The sequence below is a fragment of the Leopardus geoffroyi genome, chromosome D4, assembly GCF_018350155.1.
Source record: "Leopardus geoffroyi isolate Oge1 chromosome D4, O.geoffroyi_Oge1_pat1.0, whole genome shotgun sequence".
Lineage (NCBI taxonomy): Eukaryota > Metazoa > Chordata > Mammalia > Carnivora > Felidae > Leopardus > Leopardus geoffroyi.
This window is the reverse complement of record NC_059342.1, coordinates 13,079,844-13,100,859: the sequence shown is the minus strand read 5'-3', so window position 1 is coordinate 13,100,859 and position 21,016 is coordinate 13,079,844. Positions and strand designations below refer to the sequence as shown.

At 43.4% G+C, this 21,016-nt stretch overlaps 1 protein-coding gene across 11 annotated transcripts in view; it reads left to right on the top strand.

The window, feature by feature from the left end:
* TRPM3 (transient receptor potential cation channel subfamily M member 3) overlaps positions 1-19,664 on the top strand; it is an 803,483-nt gene extending 783,819 nt beyond the window's left edge. For 9 of the 11 annotated variants that reach the window (XM_045468653.1, XM_045468651.1, XM_045468658.1 and 6 more), the window contains 4 exons: positions 655-805; positions 927-1,126; positions 3,021-3,153; positions 11,234-19,664. In XM_045468653.1, coding sequence (XP_045324609.1) covers positions 655-805; positions 927-1,126; positions 3,021-3,153; positions 11,234-12,686 — 1,937 coding nt within the window. In that variant the 3' untranslated portion in view covers positions 12,687-19,664. The remainder of the gene's footprint in view (positions 1-654; positions 806-926; positions 1,127-3,020; positions 3,154-11,233) is intronic. The other 2 variants (XM_045468661.1, XM_045468662.1) reach the window with 1 other exon arrangement.
* Positions 19,665-21,016: the final 1,352 nt, after the last annotated feature.

The following is a 21,016-nucleotide window of genomic DNA, read 5'->3' as shown; positions in this document are numbered from 1 at the left end:
CCCACCCCCACCCTGGGTGAAATACCATCCATCAGGAGCACTGAGCGACCAGCCCAGGAAATACTTCCCACGTCTCTGCCCTGTTTTATTCCTACCACACTGAGACTGCAGATCCTTAGCTCAGAGCCCCAGAGTTGTTGCCTGCAGCGATTAACTGCCACCCGTGTGTTAATTCCCAATCAATAACCCCTCTGCTGCTGCTGTTACAGCTGTAGGCGGCAGCCTGCACAGCACATTTTGGAAGTAACTTGATGGGGCAGTGAGACTCTGCACCCCCCGGCCAGTCCCCAGAAAAGCCCTCCCCAGGCTTCCTCACGACAGCAAGTGCCCTTTACTAAGTGTCCGTCGGGGGCAAGGGCCAGAGTGGGCGAGCAGGGGTGCGTCACCTCTTTCAGGTCCCGTGACAACTTGAGAGATGGCAGAAGCAGCTCCCGTCTGGTATCCCTTGAGATATTCACCACGCTTTCATTTCTCTCCTTTGGCTTTTTTAGAGTTCTTTTATTTTTTTTCTGTTTGTTTTGAGATGGCTGTATTTTTCCTCCATCTAAAAAAAAAACAAAAACAAAAAAACTTCTCTCATTCAAATCAGTCTTTTTTTTTTTTTAAATCACATAGCCACGGCTTCTCATTTCTTGCCTGTGCTGCTTTCTTTAGCTCCCTGTGGACAGAATGAGACACGGGAGGATGGCAAAATAATCCAGCTGCCTCCCTGCAAGACAGGAGCCTGGATTGTACCGGCCATCATGGCCTGCTACCTGTTAGTGGCGAACATCCTGCTGGTCAACCTGCTCATCGCCGTCTTTAAGTAAGTGGGTCCTTCCCTAGAGGACGTGGGGTGGAGGGAGAAGCGGGGGGGGGGGGGCAGGCGCTGGGGCTTCAGAAAGGAGTGGGGTTTCTCTCTTGATTCTCTCCCATCTCTATTTCAGCAATACATTTTTTGAGGTGAAGTCAATATCCAACCAAGTGTGGAAGTTTCAGAGGTATCAGCTCATCATGACCTTCCATGAGAGGCCGGTTCTGCCCCCACCTCTGATCATCTTTAGCCACATGACCATGATATTCCAGCATCTGTGTTGCCGATGGAGAAAACACGAGAGCGACCCAGATGAGAGGGACTATGGCTTGAGTAAGCTTCGGGGGACAGCCCTGGGCAGCCTCAAAGCAGGAACTCCTACTATATCCTGCAGACGGTCATGTAGGACCATGTGCCCACCTGGTTCCTTCTGCGTCCAGCAGACTGTGGGCAGCTCTGAACACTTGGGAAGGCGTGGGAGGATCTGTTTCTATGGGAAACAGTGCTGTGTGAGGACACTAGAGGCTGAAATGGAGCAATCTTAGCCTCCCATCTTTCTTAGTGAACAAAACCAGTCTCTGGCAGGGCTGTTCTAGCACCTCCATAGATTCTAAGCTTCTTACTGGCCAGAGGTCCCACCACAAAATATATGCACCATAGTGATATGCTCCCAATGCTACATTATGTATAATGTAAGAATCATTACATGGGTTCAGTTGGGTTGTAGTTGACTAAGTCCGATGTTTTTCATTATCATTTCTGGACCTATCTTTTTTTTTTTTTTTTTCAGGGCTTAAACATTCCCCAAGCCTTAGAGGTTATGGCCGTTTGCTCTGCTTTCTATTAGTCAAAGGAATAACAGAAAACCCCTCACCATCCACCTACTACCCAGTGTTTCTAGAAGGAGGTTCTGTTGGCTTTGGGGCAGAATAATTCTTCAGTGTATGGGATTGTCCCACACATGGCAGAAAATTTAGCACTTCTGGCCTCCACACATTGAATATAATAGCTCCTGCAGATTTCCTAAATGCCCCCTTAGTACGACCCAGAGTTAATTACTATTGGGAATCCAGCCCCATTCAAGCACGTTTCTGTGGTTTCTCAAAGTGTGTCAATTAGACTACCTATACTAAATCTACTGAGCCAGAGCCTCTAGGATTGTGACCCAGGAATTACCTCTCAGTGACACTAGTTAGTGGTCTAAAGTTTAAACCAAAGCCACCTCATCAACTGACTCTCTCTAAGTCTGGAGCTTTTAACAACTTCTCTGACAAAACAATGCCCAACTCCTTTCTAGACATTAAAATTACAGAGTTGAAGGGAAGTGAAAATTCCAGAATTCACTATTTCCACCAGAAACACAAATTTAGGCACATAGAAAGCTTAGAGGGAAAAAGTTCAAATTTCCACTGGGCTCTTTATATAGCTGTATCAGTTATGAATCAGCCTACCTGATATTAACAGAGAACCAGGCTAACAACACAAATCAATAAAGCTTTATTTTTCTGACATAACTCAAAGCGAAGAGGTAATAGCCCATCGCTCAGCAATAGCTCCCTGAAGTCAAAGACCCCAAGTCTTGTCTTTTAAGTTCAGCAACTCCTTCTTGGCCTGTCTTATCTCATGGTTACAGAATAGCTGCTGTACTTCCAGCCATTACATTCATGTTCAAGGCAGGAAGAGGAGGGAAGGTGAGAAAATGTAGAAAAAAGGAGCTACACCTGAAAAGTTTCTCAGGAAAGCGGAACCTCTTCCCAATCCACCACCCCTCCCTGCAGCAGAGAAATGTATGGGTTTGGCTTTCCAGCCTCGGTTGTGGGCAGATGGGAAGAGGGAATGGGGTTGCCATGGGCTTGTAGTAAGACCAGTGAACATTCGTTGTCTGCCACACTCCTCAGACCAGTAACTGAACTTGTAAGTAACCTCCATTCCCTGCATAGCTCCATTTTCTTTGATTTAGCTACTTTCTGAACCTCACAATGGGTATAATTCTAACCAGCCACTGCAGTAAACCAGATATACCCAGGTGAACTTTAGGGCTCCATCGTGACTCTAACGCACAGAAACAGGACAATGATACGAGTTGCCCGATTGGATTTGGCTTTAGCCTGAGACTTCGTGAAGAATCTAGGCTCCTTTTCTTAACCTTGATGAAACAAAGAGTAGTCATTAGGCCCGCAGATTAGATGTCATTGCTGATCCTTCCTGTTGTCACTTTTTTCCACAGAACTGTTCATAACTGATGATGAGCTCAAGAAAGTACATGATTTCGAAGAGCAGTGCATAGAGGAGTATTTCAGAGAAAAGGATGATCGATTCAACTCGTCCAATGATGAGAGGATACGTGTGACTTCAGAAAGGTCTGTTCCATGGGCACATGCCTCTTGGGGATGCTTTGTGTCATGCTGTGACTTATCCACTGTGTTTGCTTGCCCAGCCCCCAAAACAGACCCCTTTGTGTTTATTTGTATTGTCCAAGAAATCATCCAGCTTATGAGAGGGTGGAACATTGTCGGAAGCAACTACAGAGCAAACTTCCAGACTTCCAGACCCTTCCTGGACTTCCCCAGGAGGCAGTAGCACCTGCCCTCCTGAAGATGAGATTGTTGAGGCTAGGACAGGGCAGGGCTTGTTGGCTCAGACCAGGAATTGGAACGTCCCAGCCCAGATGCAAACCAAGTGAGACCCAGCCCAACTCGAGGGCTTCCAGCAGGTTGATGTTTCATGTAGATCAGTGGGCATCTTTGGGGGAGAAGGAGAACAGTCCTGGCATCTGGCACATATGGGTATTCGGCACCTTCTGAATCAACGGCAATGAGAGATCTGCCAATTAGTTACAATAATGGATGAAGGTTTTTTTTTTTTTTTCAGAATTATTTTTGTTTTATTCTTTTTATAGAACAAGATAAAAGCAAAGGAGTGAAAGCAGATTCTTCTACCCAGGGGTGATATACTTTTAGATCTCACTGGCCAGTTTTGTGAACCAGTAAGACTATAAAGAAAAAGAAAATCCCCAAATACAAAGAGGAGAGTCAGTGAAGTTTAATAAACCTAGCTTCATGCAGATGAATTTATAGTTCCTTCTTTTTCTCATTTTGCTGTGGACTAATAAAAACTTCATTCTGGGCTAGCACATTCAAAACCCAGAATTTGGGGTGGGCACCTGGGTGACTCAGTCGGTGAAGCATCTGACTCTTGATTTTCAGCTCAGGTCATGATCTCATGGTTTGGAGATCAAGCCCCACATCGAGCTCCACACTGACAGCATGGAGCCTGCATGGGATTCTCTCTCTCCTGTCTCTCCCCCTCCCCTGCTCATTCTCTCTCTCTCACTGTCTCTCTCTCTCTCTCTCAGTAAATAAATAAACTTAAAAACACAGCATTTGGGAGCCACTGTTATAAAGAACGTGCAGACTGTTACGAAGTATGGTGTAACTTTAGATTGTAAGCATTGAAATATGAAGATGCAACTATTATAAATAGTGGGAAAGGGCATAATATATTGATGATTTTAGTTGATATGATTCAGACTTCTAAGATATGAGTCAGTGACCTCAAGTTTTAGAGAAATGACATTCTGTCTGCTTACCCACTTCATACACTCTCTAGTGGCTCTGTGGAAATTACATAAGTGACATTTTTCTGTTTCTGGCTCTTCATGTCTTTAAAGAATGCAGTCTACCTAAGTAGGTATATATACACATGCCACTGAGTGATTGTATCCATTGGTACTCAGCCAATGTTAGCAAAGCTTAAAGCTGTGCTCATATTTTATGCTCATCTGTCATTGCAAAATAGAGCATTTTGTGATGATATGATGTGAAGTGATATGCTGGCAAACAGAGGAAGGACCTGCAAATCTAGAAATCTCTGTCATTCAAAGGCCTTGAAAACACTTTATTGATGGACATATAGCCATGTGGTTTCCAGAAAATTGTGCCGTGGGGACACGTTCCCCATTACTCAAACATATTTCCAAAGCATATGTAGAGGAGATTTTGAAATGCTTTTTGAACTCAAAAAGCCACAGACCTGGGGGCACAGAAAGGTAGGAGGAAGGAGGGTTAAGATGCAAGGAAGCTTTTGCCTCTCTGGGGAACTAGAATGAGGGGTACAGACGCCAGCACATGTGAACATGTTGGGAACCATGTCACCAATTCCTTTCAATGAAAATAGGGAGGAACTATACAGCACCTTCACCTGAGCCCCTCACCCCACAGCTATAAGCGTTTCCAGAAGACTCCTTCCCCAAGACCCTGTTCCTCTCTGAGTGGCTTCAAAGCCCAGCCCTCAAGGACGATGACCGAGGTGAGCGATCCCCAGAAATCCAGGACAGATCATAGGCACCCCCTCCCTGTGTCTTAGGCATTAGCTGGCCTTCTGGAATAAGGGGGGGCCTGGAGGACCAGGACAACCTCATGACCAAGCCCAGGTGCCAGAGAAGTGAATCTAAGCCCAGGCCTCATTCTCCTTCTGTTGCTTCTGTCTGTGTTTGTTTGGGGTTTGGTTTTTGGTGGTGGTGGTGGTGGCAGTGCCTGTTTTGCATTTGTAAGTGTACCGGAGAATAAATCTTTAACACTAGAATTGTGCTCAGCACAACAGAAACACTACAAAGTGCATGAGAGAACAGATATCAACCAAGGAAATAGAAGATCTGTATTACCCGTCTCACACATTTCCTGGGACATATCCTTTCTGAGTGGAGTGGCAGGTGAAATCTCCTGTCCTGTTTACATTCAATAGATAGATAATAGATAATAGATAATCCATTATCTATAGATAATAGATAAAAAATAAAAAGATAATATACACACATTCAGATAGGTACATATGTTTAATTTATATAAATTAACTACATACATTCTGTTAACTATATAGGATATTATATAATTCTCCTGTTATGTTCGACAGCCCCAATACAGAGATTTGAAATCAGAAAAACTCAGAGCTGGTTCTTCTGGGATCAAAGACTTGGGGAAAGGGTTTCTTCATGTTCTGAGCCCCATACCACTCACCCTGCCACTGCCTGTAAACTATAACTTACTTATATAAGTTTTACTTGCATGAATTTTTTTAGAAATACAGAGATCCTTCCATAATTGTCAATTTAAATGCATCATTCTGAAGTCATATTTTCGTACCCAAATGGTATCTAAAGAGAGCAATACAATATTCAGGAGATCATTAAACACCTTTACGGGAACCGATTCTGAAAATTAACACCTCATAGGAACTGATTCCTGAAAAAAAAAACCTTGTTTTTCCATATATATATTCTATATATAATATATACACATGTATATACATGTATATACATGTAATATATATATAATTCTATTCATTTTATCTCATTGTTGGCTTGATAAATGTACTTGCTATGCCCTCAGTATAGCTCGTCAGATGCCGGCCAGCACACATCAGGTAAACCAAGACAGAAAGAACCAAGACTCCAAAAATACCATGTTTCACAATATTGACCCATCTTTCGTTTGGTTAAAAACCAGCCAGGTACCCACATTTCTCCAGTCAGCCCAGCATGTCAACCTCCCTGCTAAAATCACAACATACCCCATCACTAACATTATGCATCTGTGTTACGGTATTGGTCTAGATTATGAAGACAAGATTAATATTGAGCCCATAAAGTCTCCTGTAAATGAGCCCTATCTTTTCAAAGTACTCAAAACATCTGCTTAATTACATACTCCTGAGCTATTCCATAAGTACTGCCTAGAATTTATGTCAAGCTTTCATAATTCCTAGAAATTGGGAACTTTTAATATCAGAAAAACATTTTCCTATCTCCAGTCTCCTGGCTTTTCTTGTTAATTTCCCCTTGGTTCTTAAGAGTTACCTACGTTTTCTGGTGATCACAGCTGAAACTTTTTTTTTTCTGGTTCCTTTCACTCATTTAAAGCAGGGCTTGCAAACTGGTGACTTGGACACACCTGCACGCAGAGGGTTGTTGGGTAAGGCTTACAGTGATTGTGAAAATCCATGCTGAATGCCCTGGACTGGGCATGCTCTCTGCTGCCACTGAGTCCCAGCTTCTGTCCTCATACAATGCCATAGGCATTGAGTTCTCCGACCCCTGACTTCCAGCTTCCAGATCATCCTCCCCAACGCCTTCCTCCCCTCCCTCAAGTTCCACTTGTCAGAAGAAGTTGCATTTGAATTTCTCTCCAGTAACAGTTGAAGCAAACTAGAATATACATGGTCGCTGGTGTCATTTATCTAACCTTATCTTTCCCCAACCAAAGGGTTTGTGCCCTTTCATCACTTCGCCTAGATCCAAAACCAGGAATAGTCATGTGACTATGAATAGTGTATTCCACTTCTGATTTTCATAACAAAGGAAGACAAGAATAACTTAGGATATATGAATAATCAAAAAACAGGGTAAGCCAAAAAAGATGAGCCTCACTCACCTCGCAGCCCTATCTTTTTCCAGTGCTGATCTTTGGTATCTCCATGATTGAGCTGGATTTCAATTTCTCCCCTTTTTTCTTCCCAGGATGATGAGAAGGATAATTGGACCAAAGGGAAGGGGAGGTGACTCTAAAAGACTTAAATAAGTCACAAATTAGATGTCAGCCTGTGGATAAGCAAGAGTTCACTTTATCTGTTCTGTGTCATCCCCTTGCATTTGAAACCCTGTACAAGTCTGCCCTTTCCCTGACAAGAGGCCCTGTGATTGGTTCGTGTGATAATGGGATTGCTTTTGCTCTCCATCCTATAGCCATCTTGCTGCTAGCTCTCCAGGGAATATTTGAGATTTAAAACAGGCATGGCCTGCCAAGCCTCTTTTTTCCTTTCACTACTTTTCCTTTAGCCACATTTTGAGGTTATCAGGAAAGAAAATGAATTTGTAGAAAATAACAGTTCTTAAGAAATTGCGTATTGAGGCTGAAATTTTCTGCGCCATTAGGATCTTCTTTGGAATGTCCTTTCTTTTCTTCATCATACTGGCCGTTAGAGGCTAGTTGTCCTCTTAGCTGGGATTTCCCCCAACCTATCGAGTTAGGAATTTCCTCTGGTGGGATCCTGGCTGTCACTTTCTTGGGCATCCAGAGGCAGGAGTGACCTCACATCTTTCCAGGACCACATCGTGTTGCTAATGTGCTTGCCTCCCAAGTTACTCTGAAGAAGCCATGAGAGGCCCAGCGATGCAAAAGAAGGAAAGAAAAATAAAGTGTTCTCCCCACACAGCATCTTCCTTCCCCAACTTTTTTCTCTTGCTTCATCACTTCCTGTGTCTGTCTTAAGCGTTCCTCTTGATCCATAAATTCTTACCATTGTTACCTCCTTTTTCTCTCCTGAGTGGTTTGACCAGGGTCAGCAACTAATGACTACAATCATGACCCAAAACTCTTGGCTTGGTCCTCAAACATATTTATATCTGTGATGCACACCCATTTACAATTGCTTTTCAAAAAAAAAAAATTTTTGTTTTTTAAGATTAAGGGAAGCACTCTGTTTATGGAACAAACATATAGGAGTTTAACTCTAAGATCTTTTATTCTTTTATAACTCCTACACTCCACCCCTACAGTTATATTCATGACTTAAATGATCATACAGTTACATGGTTAAACACATCCAGAAATCTGGAAGAAAATGGATGAAACCGTCCATTCTCCCCACCCCCACCCCACCAAGTACTACATTCCAAAACACCTCAGAGCCCACAGGAGAGCCTACCAAGGAGAACTTTGGTGAAGAATAGCTCCTTGGCCCTGTTCTAGCTGTCTTCCTCATTACCTCCAACTATTCCATTCCTGGGGCCATGCTTCTTTTTCTTGACTCTCGAGGTTCCCCCAGGCACCTCTCTGCTTGCCTTCTTCCCCCTTCCTCCTACCACCTCTCTTCTTCCCATCCCCTTGGGCTCCTTAGTTTCTGTGTCCGGTTTACTGTCCACAGCCAGCTCCTGACTCTTCCATTGCTTCATGGTGCCTTAGCTCTGCCTCTTATCTGATACTTCTCTCTGCAGTGTTGGATCCTCGGGCTGAAGAGAGGTGGGATACAGGGAGGGAGCTCCCCACAGGGCAGGGAGACCCTTCACAGGGCTCAGCCCAGTGATCCCAAGCAGTTAGGCTAAAAGAGCATCTTTACCTCTTTCCATACTCGCCTTGTTGTATACACCAGGCTCCAGGGAAACAAAGAGGAGGAGGGAAACGGTCCTGTCTTTTGTTACTCTGCCAACACTAAAATACTCCAGTACCTAGAGTATCCAAAATGGAAAGTCCCGTTCTACCAAAAAAGTGCATGTCTCCTGCTCCTGACTTTAATGAGGAAGTATTTTATCCACTCGCTCAAAGCTTATTGCATTGCAAAACAGGAAATCGCAGTACTTGCAAAACCAAACTGCATAGGCTAGATGGTGACCAACTGAATTGGAAGTCTGTAAGACACACAAACTTGTTATTGTAAGGAAGTTTGTTTCTCAAGCTGTGTTTATATCACAAAATGAAGTGATACAGGGTAAAGTGGTAGTTTCCTTCTGAATCAGCTGTGTTAACTGAGTGATTAGCATTGAGTTTGCCAGCTTCGGAATCGCTAGATTTTCGAGTCTTTTAAGGCAGACACCTGGGCATGGTGGCAGACTGTTCCTGGGCCCCGGGAAGTGCTGGGTTGGGTATGGAGCATCAGGAGGATGTCTCTAAAGCAGGGCTCAGGAGGGCAGTCCAGAGCCTTGGGCTGGGTGAAGGCAACCTGAAAGATAAGAGAGCAGAATGGGTGAGGTGAGTTGGAATGGGGCGAGCTGTTGCTGAAAGAGGCAGAGATGTGACCCAAGGCAGGAGAATCACACACACCCCCACTCTGGCCAGAAGAGGGTTTTGTTTGTTTGTTTGTTTGTTTGTTTGACTGGTTCGTCGGTTGGTTGGTTTTGCAAGCCTACAGATCCTCAGAAAGGGAAGCCACGTGCCTCTTGTACCTCATGGCACTGAAATGTATTCTTCTCTGATTGAGGTGTCACTACTATTAACATGCCACCCCTGCTACCATCCCCATCCCCCTTCGCCACCATCACAACAGCTGGGGGGACCCAGCTCCAATTGCCACCATTGTCTGTAAAGCACATCTTATACATGCAGACATGTTTCTTTAAGGGTCAGCGGTCGCGTGGTTTACTGTGCACATTGGGAGTTTTGGAAAAGTATCTTCATCTTTATCCTCTCCGGAAAAGTTGTGAGTGGATCTCATTTCGAGTCTCCAAAAGTTTTGCCTTCGGGCATTTACAAGTGAAAGTTGGAGCTCAAACCAAAGCTTGGCTCTGGTTTGCCCTTTTCCCGTCAATCCCAGAAAAATATGGCACAATTTTATTTTAAATACGTGGCCTCTGCCTTTGTAAAAAAATGCCCAGGCAGCCTATTAAACAAACGAAATCAGGTTCATAACCATGATTGACTCAGTGAACCTTTATTGACACCTGGCAGCCCAGGAATGGAAAAATGAATATGAGACAGATCATGCCCTTAGGAATTTCCAGTGGGGAAGGTCAAGACATCTAGAAATAACTGTAATATAAGGTATCTGTGATCAGCTATCCAGAGAGACACGGAGAGAGAGAGAGAGGAGTTGGGTAATTGACTTACGGATAGATGCTCCAGGTTTACTACAAATTACATAATCTTGGTTAAATTTCTTGATGTTTGCTTTCCCTTTATTAAAGAAAGGATTGGGTCAGATCAACGCCAGGTGCCTCAGTGACAGGACCGTATCAATTCCTATGGAGGCCCTAAATTTTGAAAAGATTATTGTGAACAGCAACAACAAGAAGAGATTATCATATACATGCAAAATAAGGGGCGCCTGGGTGGTTCAGTCAGTTAAGCATCCGACTTTGGCTCAGGTCATGATCTCAGTTTGTGGGTTCGAGCCCCATGTCAGGCTCTGTGCTGACAGCTCAGAGCCTGGAGCCTGCTTCAGATTGGGTCTCCCTCCCTCTCTCTGCCCTTCCCCCGCTCGTGCTCTCTTTCTCTCTCTCTCTCTCTCACAAAAATAAATAAATGTTAAAAATCGTTTGTAATGCAAAATAAAAATAATCCCAGTCCATGCTATAAGCCTTAGGCATGCTCTGCAATGAGAATAGCTGCATTCTCAAACCGTATTGCACGGTTCTGAGCAAAGTCATCAAGACGCACCATTCTCATTTCGGTGCTGACTAAGCCAATGCCCTAAGCCTTGCTTAGGTTATTAAACCCTGCCCCAAGTCACAACTAAGTCATGAGGCACTTTGGCCCCATTCCACTCCAATAAGAACTGCTCGGCTTTGGTGTTTATTGGGATCGTGCATTAAATTTTACTGAGGGAAAAGGGGTTTGCTAGATAAATACCACTAGCTTAGATCATCTCTAAAGCCTCTTCCAGCTCAAAAAGATTTAGATTCTCTAGAGAGGAACCCGGCCTTGAGTGACCCTCATTCTGTTTCTTGCCCAGGGTGGAGAACATGTCCATGCGGCTGGAGGAAGTCAACGAGAGAGAGCACTGCATGAAGGCCTCACTCCAGACCGTGGACATCAGGCTGGCGCAGCTCGAGGACCTCATTGGGCGCATGGCCATGGCCCTGGAGCGCCTGACAGGTCTGGAGCGGGCTGAGTCCAACAAAATCCGCTCCCGGACCTCGTCGGACTGTACGGATGCCGCCTACATCGTGCGCCAAAGCAGCTTCAACAGCCAGGAAGGAAATACCTTCAAGCTCCAAGAGAGTATAGACCCTGCAGGTGAGGAGACCATGTCCCCAACTTCTCCAACCCTAATGCCCCGTATGCGAAGCCATTCTTTCTATTCAGTCAATATGAAAGACAAAGGTGGTATAGAAAAGTTGGAAAGTCTTTTTAAAGAAAGGTCCCTGAGCCTCCACCGGGCTACTAGTTCCCACTCTGTAGCAAAAGAACCCAAAGCTCCTGCAGCCCCTGCAAATACCTTGGCCATTGTTCCAGACTCCAGAAGACCATCCTCGTGTATAGACATCTATGTCTCTGCCATGGATGAACTCCACTGTGATATAGACCCTCTGGACAATTCCATGAACATCCTCGGGCTAGGCGAGCCAAGCTTTTCGGCTACGGCACCTTCCACGGGTCCTTCAACCAGTGCCTATGCAACCCTTGCACCCACAGACAGACCTCCGAGCCGGAGCATTGATTTTGAGGACATCACCTCCATGGACACTAGATCTTTTTCTTCAGACTATACCCACCTCCCAGAATGCCAAAACCCCTGGGACACTGACCCTCCAATGTACCAGAGCATCGAGCGTTCCAAAAGTAGCCGCTACATAGCCACCACACCCTTTCTTCTAGAAGAGGCCCCCATGGTGAAATCTCATAGCTTTATGTTTTCTCCTTCGAGGAGCTATTATGCCAACTTCGGGGTACCCATGAAAACAGCAGAATACACAAGTATTACAGACTGTATTGACACAAGATGTGTCAATGCCCCTCAAGCGATTGCTGACAGGGCCACCTTCCCCGGAGGTCTTGGAGGCAAAGTAGAGGATTCATCTTGCTGCCATCCTGAGCGAGAAGCAGAACTGAGCCACCCCAGCTCTGACAGTGAGGAGAACGAGGCCAGAGGCCGGAGAGCCACCATCGCGATACCTTCCCAGGAGGGTGATAACTCAGACAGAACCGTGTCCAATAACATCACAGTTCCCAAGATAGAGCGCGCCAACAGCTACTCGGCAGAGGAGCCAAGCGTGCCATATGCACACACCAGGAAGAGCTTCTCCATCAGTGACAAACTCGACAGGCAGCGGAACACAGCAAGCCTGCGCAATCCCTTCCAGAGGAGTAAGTCCTCCAAGCCGGAGGGACGAGGGGACAGCCTGTCCATGAGGAGACTGTCCAGAACGTCCGCCTTCCACAGCTTTGAAAGCAAGCACAACTAAACCTTCCTAATATGCATTGCAGGAGGCTCAAGAATCCAGCCCTAAAATCCTCCCCGAACTCTACCTGTTCCCCTTCCTTGACACATCCCTGCTTTATTCTTAGCTGAGCAAAACAAGCAATGCCTCGGGAGGTGTTAACTCAAAGGTGACTTCGGGGCCACCGATCGAGAAAGCCTTTGGTCTGGCCCAGCGCCAAACACAGGGGCTTTAAGTCATGCTCCCACTTGATGGGCAGGGAGGGGACAGAGGGAGGAGCAGGGTTGAGATGAATGTGTGTCAGTAGTCACTTCTGAAAGCCATGAGCTCTGGGAATGAAGGGGCTTCAAGCATTCTCCATGCCAGGAGGCATCTTTCCAATTCTGACCATGATCAAGAGTTTTAGGATACAGGGCTAAGTTGCAAACTAAGATAAAATAAAGTAGCCAGCATACAAATGAGATATTCTAAACTTCAATTCTGTTTTCTTTTCACATTGGCTCCATCACTGGTGACTGATGAAGAGCATCCTTTTTATTCAGTATAAGCCGGCAGCAAGCAGTTCTACCTAACGTCCCAACTCCTTCTCATGCCAACACTTCTGTAATTGATCATTATAAAGAAAACACAAGGTAACAGTCATAGTTCGCCTGTCTCTTATATATTCACTTCTGGTGCCACAACTGTTTAACTTTTTTGAAGAAAATAAAGGGAAAAGAAATGCCTTTTTGTATTGCAATCGAAATGAAAGAAGAATTGAGGCTAAACACAAGTGTCAAGTGGTTTATTATATGCAGTGGGCATTCGAGTATAGTCAAGCAAGCTCAGGATGAATGTAATTAAATAACTTTATATTTTTTAATTTATTTTGTACCTCACCCATCGTCAAGGAAGCCACTCACTGAATATGTGATAGTGAACTCAAAGGAAAACAAAAATAGTGGGCAGAACTCACCTAAAATTGCCATATGGTATACTGTTGTATTCTCGCCATTAGTGTCATGTGCCATGCTGCTGTGTGGCTGTCATCATTTGCATGACTCTGCCATGTCTTCTGAACATCTCCAAGATGTACCTGGAAATTCTCCACACTACTCATCACATGACCATTTTGTATATGAAGACCTGATCACATGTGGATATTTTCATACCTAGAGTTTTGCCATTTAATCTGAGCTCAGCATAAATTTAATTGGAGATTTTCCAAGGGCTGGTATCTTTTTTATGGAAATGTTCCAAAGTACTTTTTAAGGAAGTTTCAAATCATAAATAACCTTAGAATTGACTGCAAATCTGGTATCAACCCAAAGTCATCAGTTGCAGGCATACCATGAATATTTTTCTTATATACAGAGCTATAAAAATGATACAATAGACTAAAATGGAAAGCAAATAAACCACGTAAAGACTTCTATAGTATATGCTGCTTATATACATATATATGCATTTACACAGACATGTTTATATATAGTATATAAACAGGCATATAGAGCTTTCTTAAGAGGCTTGGACCTTTTCTATCACCTTGAGATATAACCAGGATTTTTTAATATCCAAGAGTTCCACTGAAAGAGTTCATTATATTATTTTGGATTTTGACAGGTGTTAAAATTATGACTTTTTAAATCCCTATGACCTTAGTTCCTCCTTGTACCAAACTAGACTGGCCAAAATGACTGGCGACCCGCCCTCTGCTTTTCTGTCCAGAAGCACATGCTGTGATGACATCTTATTTAGTCTGGTTTCTTCTGCACAAAGTGATTACGCCAAGTACAACCCAAATTAGACATGCAATTCTAAGCCGGATAGTATTACGGACTCTTTAATACAGGCTACTACTAGATCAGAATCTGGATTTGAAGGGAGATAAATAAATATTGACCCTCAAATCTTCAGATTCCTACTTATGTCACTGATTTTTAAAAAGAATAAAATCTTTAAGGAAAATGATCTAATGTTCTTGGCCCCCCCAACACTATGTGGTTCTCCTGTTTAGTTGTTGTTATGAGCTCCAGATTTTCTCATTATGTGAAATCAAGTAAACACATGGACAGAACCTCTAGCCTTCAAATTTTTTTAACCCTCTGAACCAGTCTTTTGGATATGGAAATAGTTATGAGGCCACATACAAAGAATTAAATAATGCCTTTTCACTCTTTGGTATGTGGGTGAATCGAAAACAAGCAACCAACCTCCCTCGGATGCAATTGCTCTAGAAAGGCTTACATTTTTACTGAGCCCCACACTGGCTGTTTCCCTTTCAGCAAACATGTATTTGGTCTGAGAATAAATCAGTTGCCCTTAAACTTCCTTGAGTCATGAATCTCAGTGAGAATCTGGTGAAATCTTTGGGCCCTCCAGAAAAGAATGTACATAGGTGCAAAGTTGCAATATAACCTGCAAGGGCCCACGGACCCCTGGTTCCATCTTGAGTGATAACGAGGAAGAGGAATCGTGGTTGCTCATAATCAATAGTTGTAACAGGCACTTTACATTTGAGACCATTTCTCTGTGATTCTCAGGAAGGCTAAGTCTCAACACCAGAGTTTGAACCAAGATTTCATTGTTTTCGTCCCTTAGATTCTATTTTGCTAGCGTGATATGCTTGTATCCTAATGTTTGATGATTTTAAGTATGGAGCACACTTTAAAAAGCCGGAAGGCTCTCCGAGAGAGTCTGTAGAGGAATCCAAGAAGGAGGTGAAACCATTAATCTTTGACCACAGAGCAGGACATCACTGTACCTCCAGGGCCCCATTCTGGACCAGACTGAAAGTGAGGGAGAGAAATTATGTGCACAAGTGTTTCCCTTCACCGTGATTTCTGGAGAAAACAGAACAGGACCTGGGAAGCACAGTACTTAACAGTCCTGACCTTGTGACTGCCTGGTTCTTTTGTTGTGCAGGAAAATGAAGTTCTTACATCTTCTGTGAAGTGTGCAAAATATACAAGCCAAATTTCAATCTTTAAACTTCAGCTGTGCAGTTCTCGTGAGCCATTTCTTTCCTGTGCGCCTACATGTGTGTCCTGTTTCAACCCATTTCTTCCCATTTCTGGGTTCTCTGCACACTGATGTGGCATTGATTCTGTGGCCTTGTACAGTCAGCTTGTGTTCAGATCATTTATCCCATCATGTCCCCGATCAAGGGGACGTTAATTACCTGTCTCTGTGAATTAAGTAGCTTGTGGGCGGCACATCATTAAGGAACATAAATAAAGTCATAGAGAGCTCACAGAATTAATAGCTCTGGCTTCATTTCTGCTTTTGAGGTGCCAATTTTATATACTACTATATGTAATGATTCGTTCTAAATTGCTTGTTCCATTTGAAAAACAATTGTTTTATGAAGATAGCCATGGAAATTCCCTGATTGACCCACATGCTTATAGTTAGAAACTTCTTCCTTGATGGATTTGAACGAAAAGCTGGAAAACTTGGGCACAATTGTCATGGCTACGTTATATATTTCTCCAAGCCAGAAGGTGTGTGTTAGCAGGCAGAATGCAGCACTTTATGGAGCTGGATTTCTTTTTAAGTCTAAGCTTCCAGGTCTAGGATATCTATTTAGCACTTTGAACCTTCCCCTTTAAAAAAAGAAAAAAAAAAGAAATATATATATATATATATATATATATATATATATATATATGAATAATCCAGTGGGAAAACTGTACTTCTAAAAACACAAAGTGTGTTTCTTCTGAATGTTTCTAAGGTACTCTAAAAGATGGTTTCTATAGATAATATTATGGTAGATAACTGGATAGTACATTTATTCTACTTCCTGAGGCTCTACAGTCTAATCTTCCTGAATGTTTGGGCTGTTTAACTTCTGTAATGGTAATCAATATTATCCAGTCATCCATCATGCTGTATCTATAGGCTGTACCATTCAACGTGTCAGGCAATGCTGTATTATAAAACACATGCACATGTATATGTAACCCATGTTTTTAACCCAGCATAGTTGTAGCATGTGGTTGTATTAATGAACGTTACAGGACAGCTTTGCTAATCATTGACAAATCTGTAACATTCAATAAAGAAGCACATGTTGCCGGGATTAAGTATGTTCCAATTCCATGTTATTTAGCCTCCTCGTAAAATGAGCACTTTTGTTCCTGAGCTGCTTTCTGTTTTTCACAATCCTGTAGGCCACTAGGAAATACGTGTATAAGCTGATGTACACCCTCTAACCAGCCCTGTGAGCCTTGGTAGGTGAATTGTGTTTTGCGAAAGATGAGCTGGCATGTTATGCAAAAGACTATATGACAAATGAACTTAAAATAATATTTAAACTCCAGTTGAATTAGCTGTTTGTTTACATCTGCTAACCCCATGTGGAAGCAGGGTACAGTATTTTATAAATATGTTCATTTAGTAACACTGATACGTTTGTTTCTAGATGAAGTGATGCTAGTGTGTAGGTGGTTATATATGTTCTAGATATTGCATTATTACTCACTATTCTTTAACAATAGCAATGTAACTGAAATGAAGTAACCCTCCCCCAAATCCAGTCTTAATTTTGTGGCAACAAAATGCATGCACTGCTTTATGTGTTTCTTTTGACTTTTTAAGGGCACTTAACATTTTACTATTGCCTGCTGTAGCACTTAAAAACCAGCTAGGAACTTGCTCATGCTGTTGGGCTGCTTACACTGTTTGGGGATTATGTTCAATTTTTCAAAATTAAAAACAAAAAAGTAACCAAGGGGTTTTTTTTAATCTTTTTTTAAGCTCTGAACAAATAATATGAAAGAAAGTATTAACCACAGGGTGTATAGCTAGGGAACCCAGAGATGGCTAGCCAACAGCAGTCCAGGTGTTGGTACATCTGTGATATAGGAAAGACCCATTTCTGATTCTTTAGGGCCACTGGGTACAGATTGTTAAACGAGACATGAAAGTAAGAAGTCCATTGGTGACAACGCAGAAATCCACAGGTCATGGTGAATGAGTGGTCCAGTGATGCTGGTGCCCTCCCTCCTACTTGGTGGCTTTTCTTACCTGTGTATGAGCCTGGGATGGGGGGAGAGCAAGGGGTGGGTGACTCCGTGTCTGATCAAGAACTAGGTGAGTCTGAAGAGTTTGCCCTTTAAAGAAATCACCATGTCATTATCAGAAGCCATTCCACATCTGGAAAAGAGAGGAGCCAGTTTGCACAGTCTTATAAATGACTGTTCCTCAAACGGGTAGAGAAAACTTTTCTCTCAGCCTGCACTGGCCTAAGCTTTCTCTTCCTTTTACATGTCAAACATTCTCTTTCCCAGATTGGGGTCAGCCAAAGAGGCGTTGGTTCTGATTTAAGGAAAACAAGATTTTTCTTTTCTTTTCTTTTTTAACGCACTTGAGAAGGTCCCTGCGTTACCTTTTCTCTGAGTTCCTTGCACTGATCGCTGCTAATGAAATCAAAACATGACGATTTCTACATGTTGTCTAAGGAAGGATTTCAGTGGCCACATAATCCACATGGCAGTCAGAGTGAGGTGAATTTTCCCTTCCCTAATTCACCTTGTCTGTGGGTCCCCATAAGCCTCCAGGCCCTTGCCTATTTGCACAATGTTTGTGAGCTGGAAAGCGAAAAGGGCACACATGGCCACGAGTCCACGGGCTATCTGCAGAGCATCGAAACCAACCTTGACCCAGGCCTTCCTCAGGAACAGGCAGCCTGCTGAGAGCATTGGGTTACAGAGGGAAGTTCAGCTTCACGCCTGAATATGCATCCTTCGTCACCCCCTTAACTTTCCTTTCTCTTCACCCAGCACAACACGCTTTTTTGCCAGACCAACAGACCCTTGCTCCTAGTACCTCAGTACCCCATGGAGCCTGGCACAATAAGCTGAAACAGTGGCTACTTGGAGAAAGTCCAGCTTTCAGACTTTGTCCCGCCCTAATCTTCCCGTTAACCAAGGCTGCTCCCCGTACTCTCCCCCATGCCCCTGACTCAGCTGGCGTTTGAATCAGCCACTTCCAGTTCTTTGCCCGCCTGAATCCCAAAAAGAGTCCCTCCTGTCTTCACCCCGGCTCCCCCCAGATCATCAGAACCAGCCATCTGCATCTAGACTGCGGGCTGCAACCTCAAATACACGCAGGGGCTGGAGCCAGGACGCAAATGTGCCCGTTGGATGTTGAAAGACAACAGGAAGAAGTGGGGTTTGTAGGGCATGAGAGAACACGTGTCCTGCTACAAAAACATTCACATTCAGACTTGTAAACACTCTGCTAGCCAAACAAATGTGTCTGCCAGCAGCATTCAGTCCCAACAGCACTAGTTTGGGACCTCTGATTTAGGGCCAACCAGGATCATATTCTTGATCCTGACTTAGTGTATACAAGAAATACAGCGAGAACTGAGGCAGGGGCGGAGAGGAACTCACCCTATTCAGGGTTATTCCCGCTCTCCCAAATGACGTATGTGTGTGTATTTGCTTAGCTGCATCTTTCTGGACCCAAACGCAGGATCTTTGTGAGGGAGATTCAGAAGAAGAGTACCGTAGCATTGTATCGAGGCTTATCTGCTTCCTGTCACTACAGCGTCTAACTTGAGTTTATATTGCTGTTTCTGCTGTGCAAAACAGTACATGCAGTATACTGTATTCATAATCATTTCATAATCTAGAACTTAGGCTCTCATTTGTAAACATTCTAACCATAGTTTATAATGGGGGAAATTCTTCAAATATCCTTTTTAAATGAATTCCTATAAATACAACAATTTTGAAATTGGGTTTGTTAAATATATATACATCTTTTCCTTCTTTGTGTATGGATAGACAGCGGTTTGCATATCTATCGACATTATAAATATATATAAATCCTTAGAGGAATTGTTCTTTTTTAAAGGTCTATTATTGGATTCACAATGCACTTTGAGCTTGTTTGTTTAGATACATAATTCGAAGCAGAAGTTGGCAGATACCATGGGAAAAACTTTCTGAAATTTCTGTAACAAATGTTTTGCAATAAAAAAAAAAAAAAACTTAGTAGTTTAAAACATGACTTGGACTTCCTTGTGCATTTATTTGCCGTCACTTGATTTCCACCATCTTCGTGCCAAGAACAGTGGGGTACGTGGAGATAATTGCCCAGGGCCCATAAGCTACTTGTAAAGCATAAGTTGCAAACTGGTAGTCTGTGGGTCATATCTAGCCAGCAGAGAAGAGGTGTTTTTTAAAAAATGTAAAACGTTCTGGGCACCTGGGTGGCTCAGTCGGTTAAGTGTCCAACTTCAGCTCAGGTCATGATGTTGTGGTCTATGGGTTCAAACCCCGCGTTGGGCTCTGTGCTGACAGCTGGGAGCCTGAAGCCTGCTTCGGATTCTGTATTTCCCTCATGCACTGCCCTTCCCCCACTTGTGCTCGCTGTCTCTCTCTTTCTCAAAAATTAACATTTAAAAGAATAAAAATAAAAATGTGAAACATTTAAAAATTGATAGATTTCACATCTAATTTCATATTTCTGGCTTCCCTTGAAAAATCTGAAGATCTGCTAAAACAAGACCTGGATTCCCACATGAAAATAGTCACCTGACTTATGGCATCTTGACTGGCCCTTCATTTTTTTTTTTTAAGTTTATTTATTTGTTTTGAGAAAGAACGTGTGAGAACACATGGGAGGGGCAGAGGGAGAGAGAAAGAGAATCCCAAGCAGGCTCCACCGTGTCAGAGTGGAGTCCGAACTCACAAACTGCAAGATCATGACCCGAGCCAAAATCAAGAGTCAGACACTTAACTGATTGAGCCACCCAGGCATTGGCTGCCCCTTTAAAAGGAGCATGTGCTCAGAGCACCTGGGTGGGTCTGTCAGTTAAGCATCCTGTTTTGGCTCAAGTCATGATCTCACAGTTCATGAGTTCAAGTCCTACATCAGTCTTTGCAGTGATAGCATGGAGCCTGCTTGGGATTCTCTCTCCCTCTCTCTCCCCCTCCCCATCTCTCTCTCTCTCTCTCTCTCTCTCTCTCTCCAAAATAAGTGAACCTTAAAAAATAAGTGAATAAAAGGAGCATGTACTCCTCAACACACCACAGTCCCAAGCACTCTGTTCTGCACCTTGCATATGGTCCCCTTCCCTCAGTAACATGGAAAGCTCCTATGCACACTGGAGTGTTGGACCCTATCTTAAAGGATGTAAAAGAGCAGTGGCAGCCCTAGCATCTCTAAGTAGGAAAGGCTTGAGGGTAGCAATCTGGCTGCATGAGAGACACATGACAGACTTGTCTTCATACTAAAGGTCTGGCAGGCATGCTTTCATGACCCATTGTAAAGCATATTATGATCTATAATTGGGTTAGCTCTGAGAGTGCTGAGGGTTGGGAGAAAGGGGATCCAACCCACCCCCATTAAGTAACTCT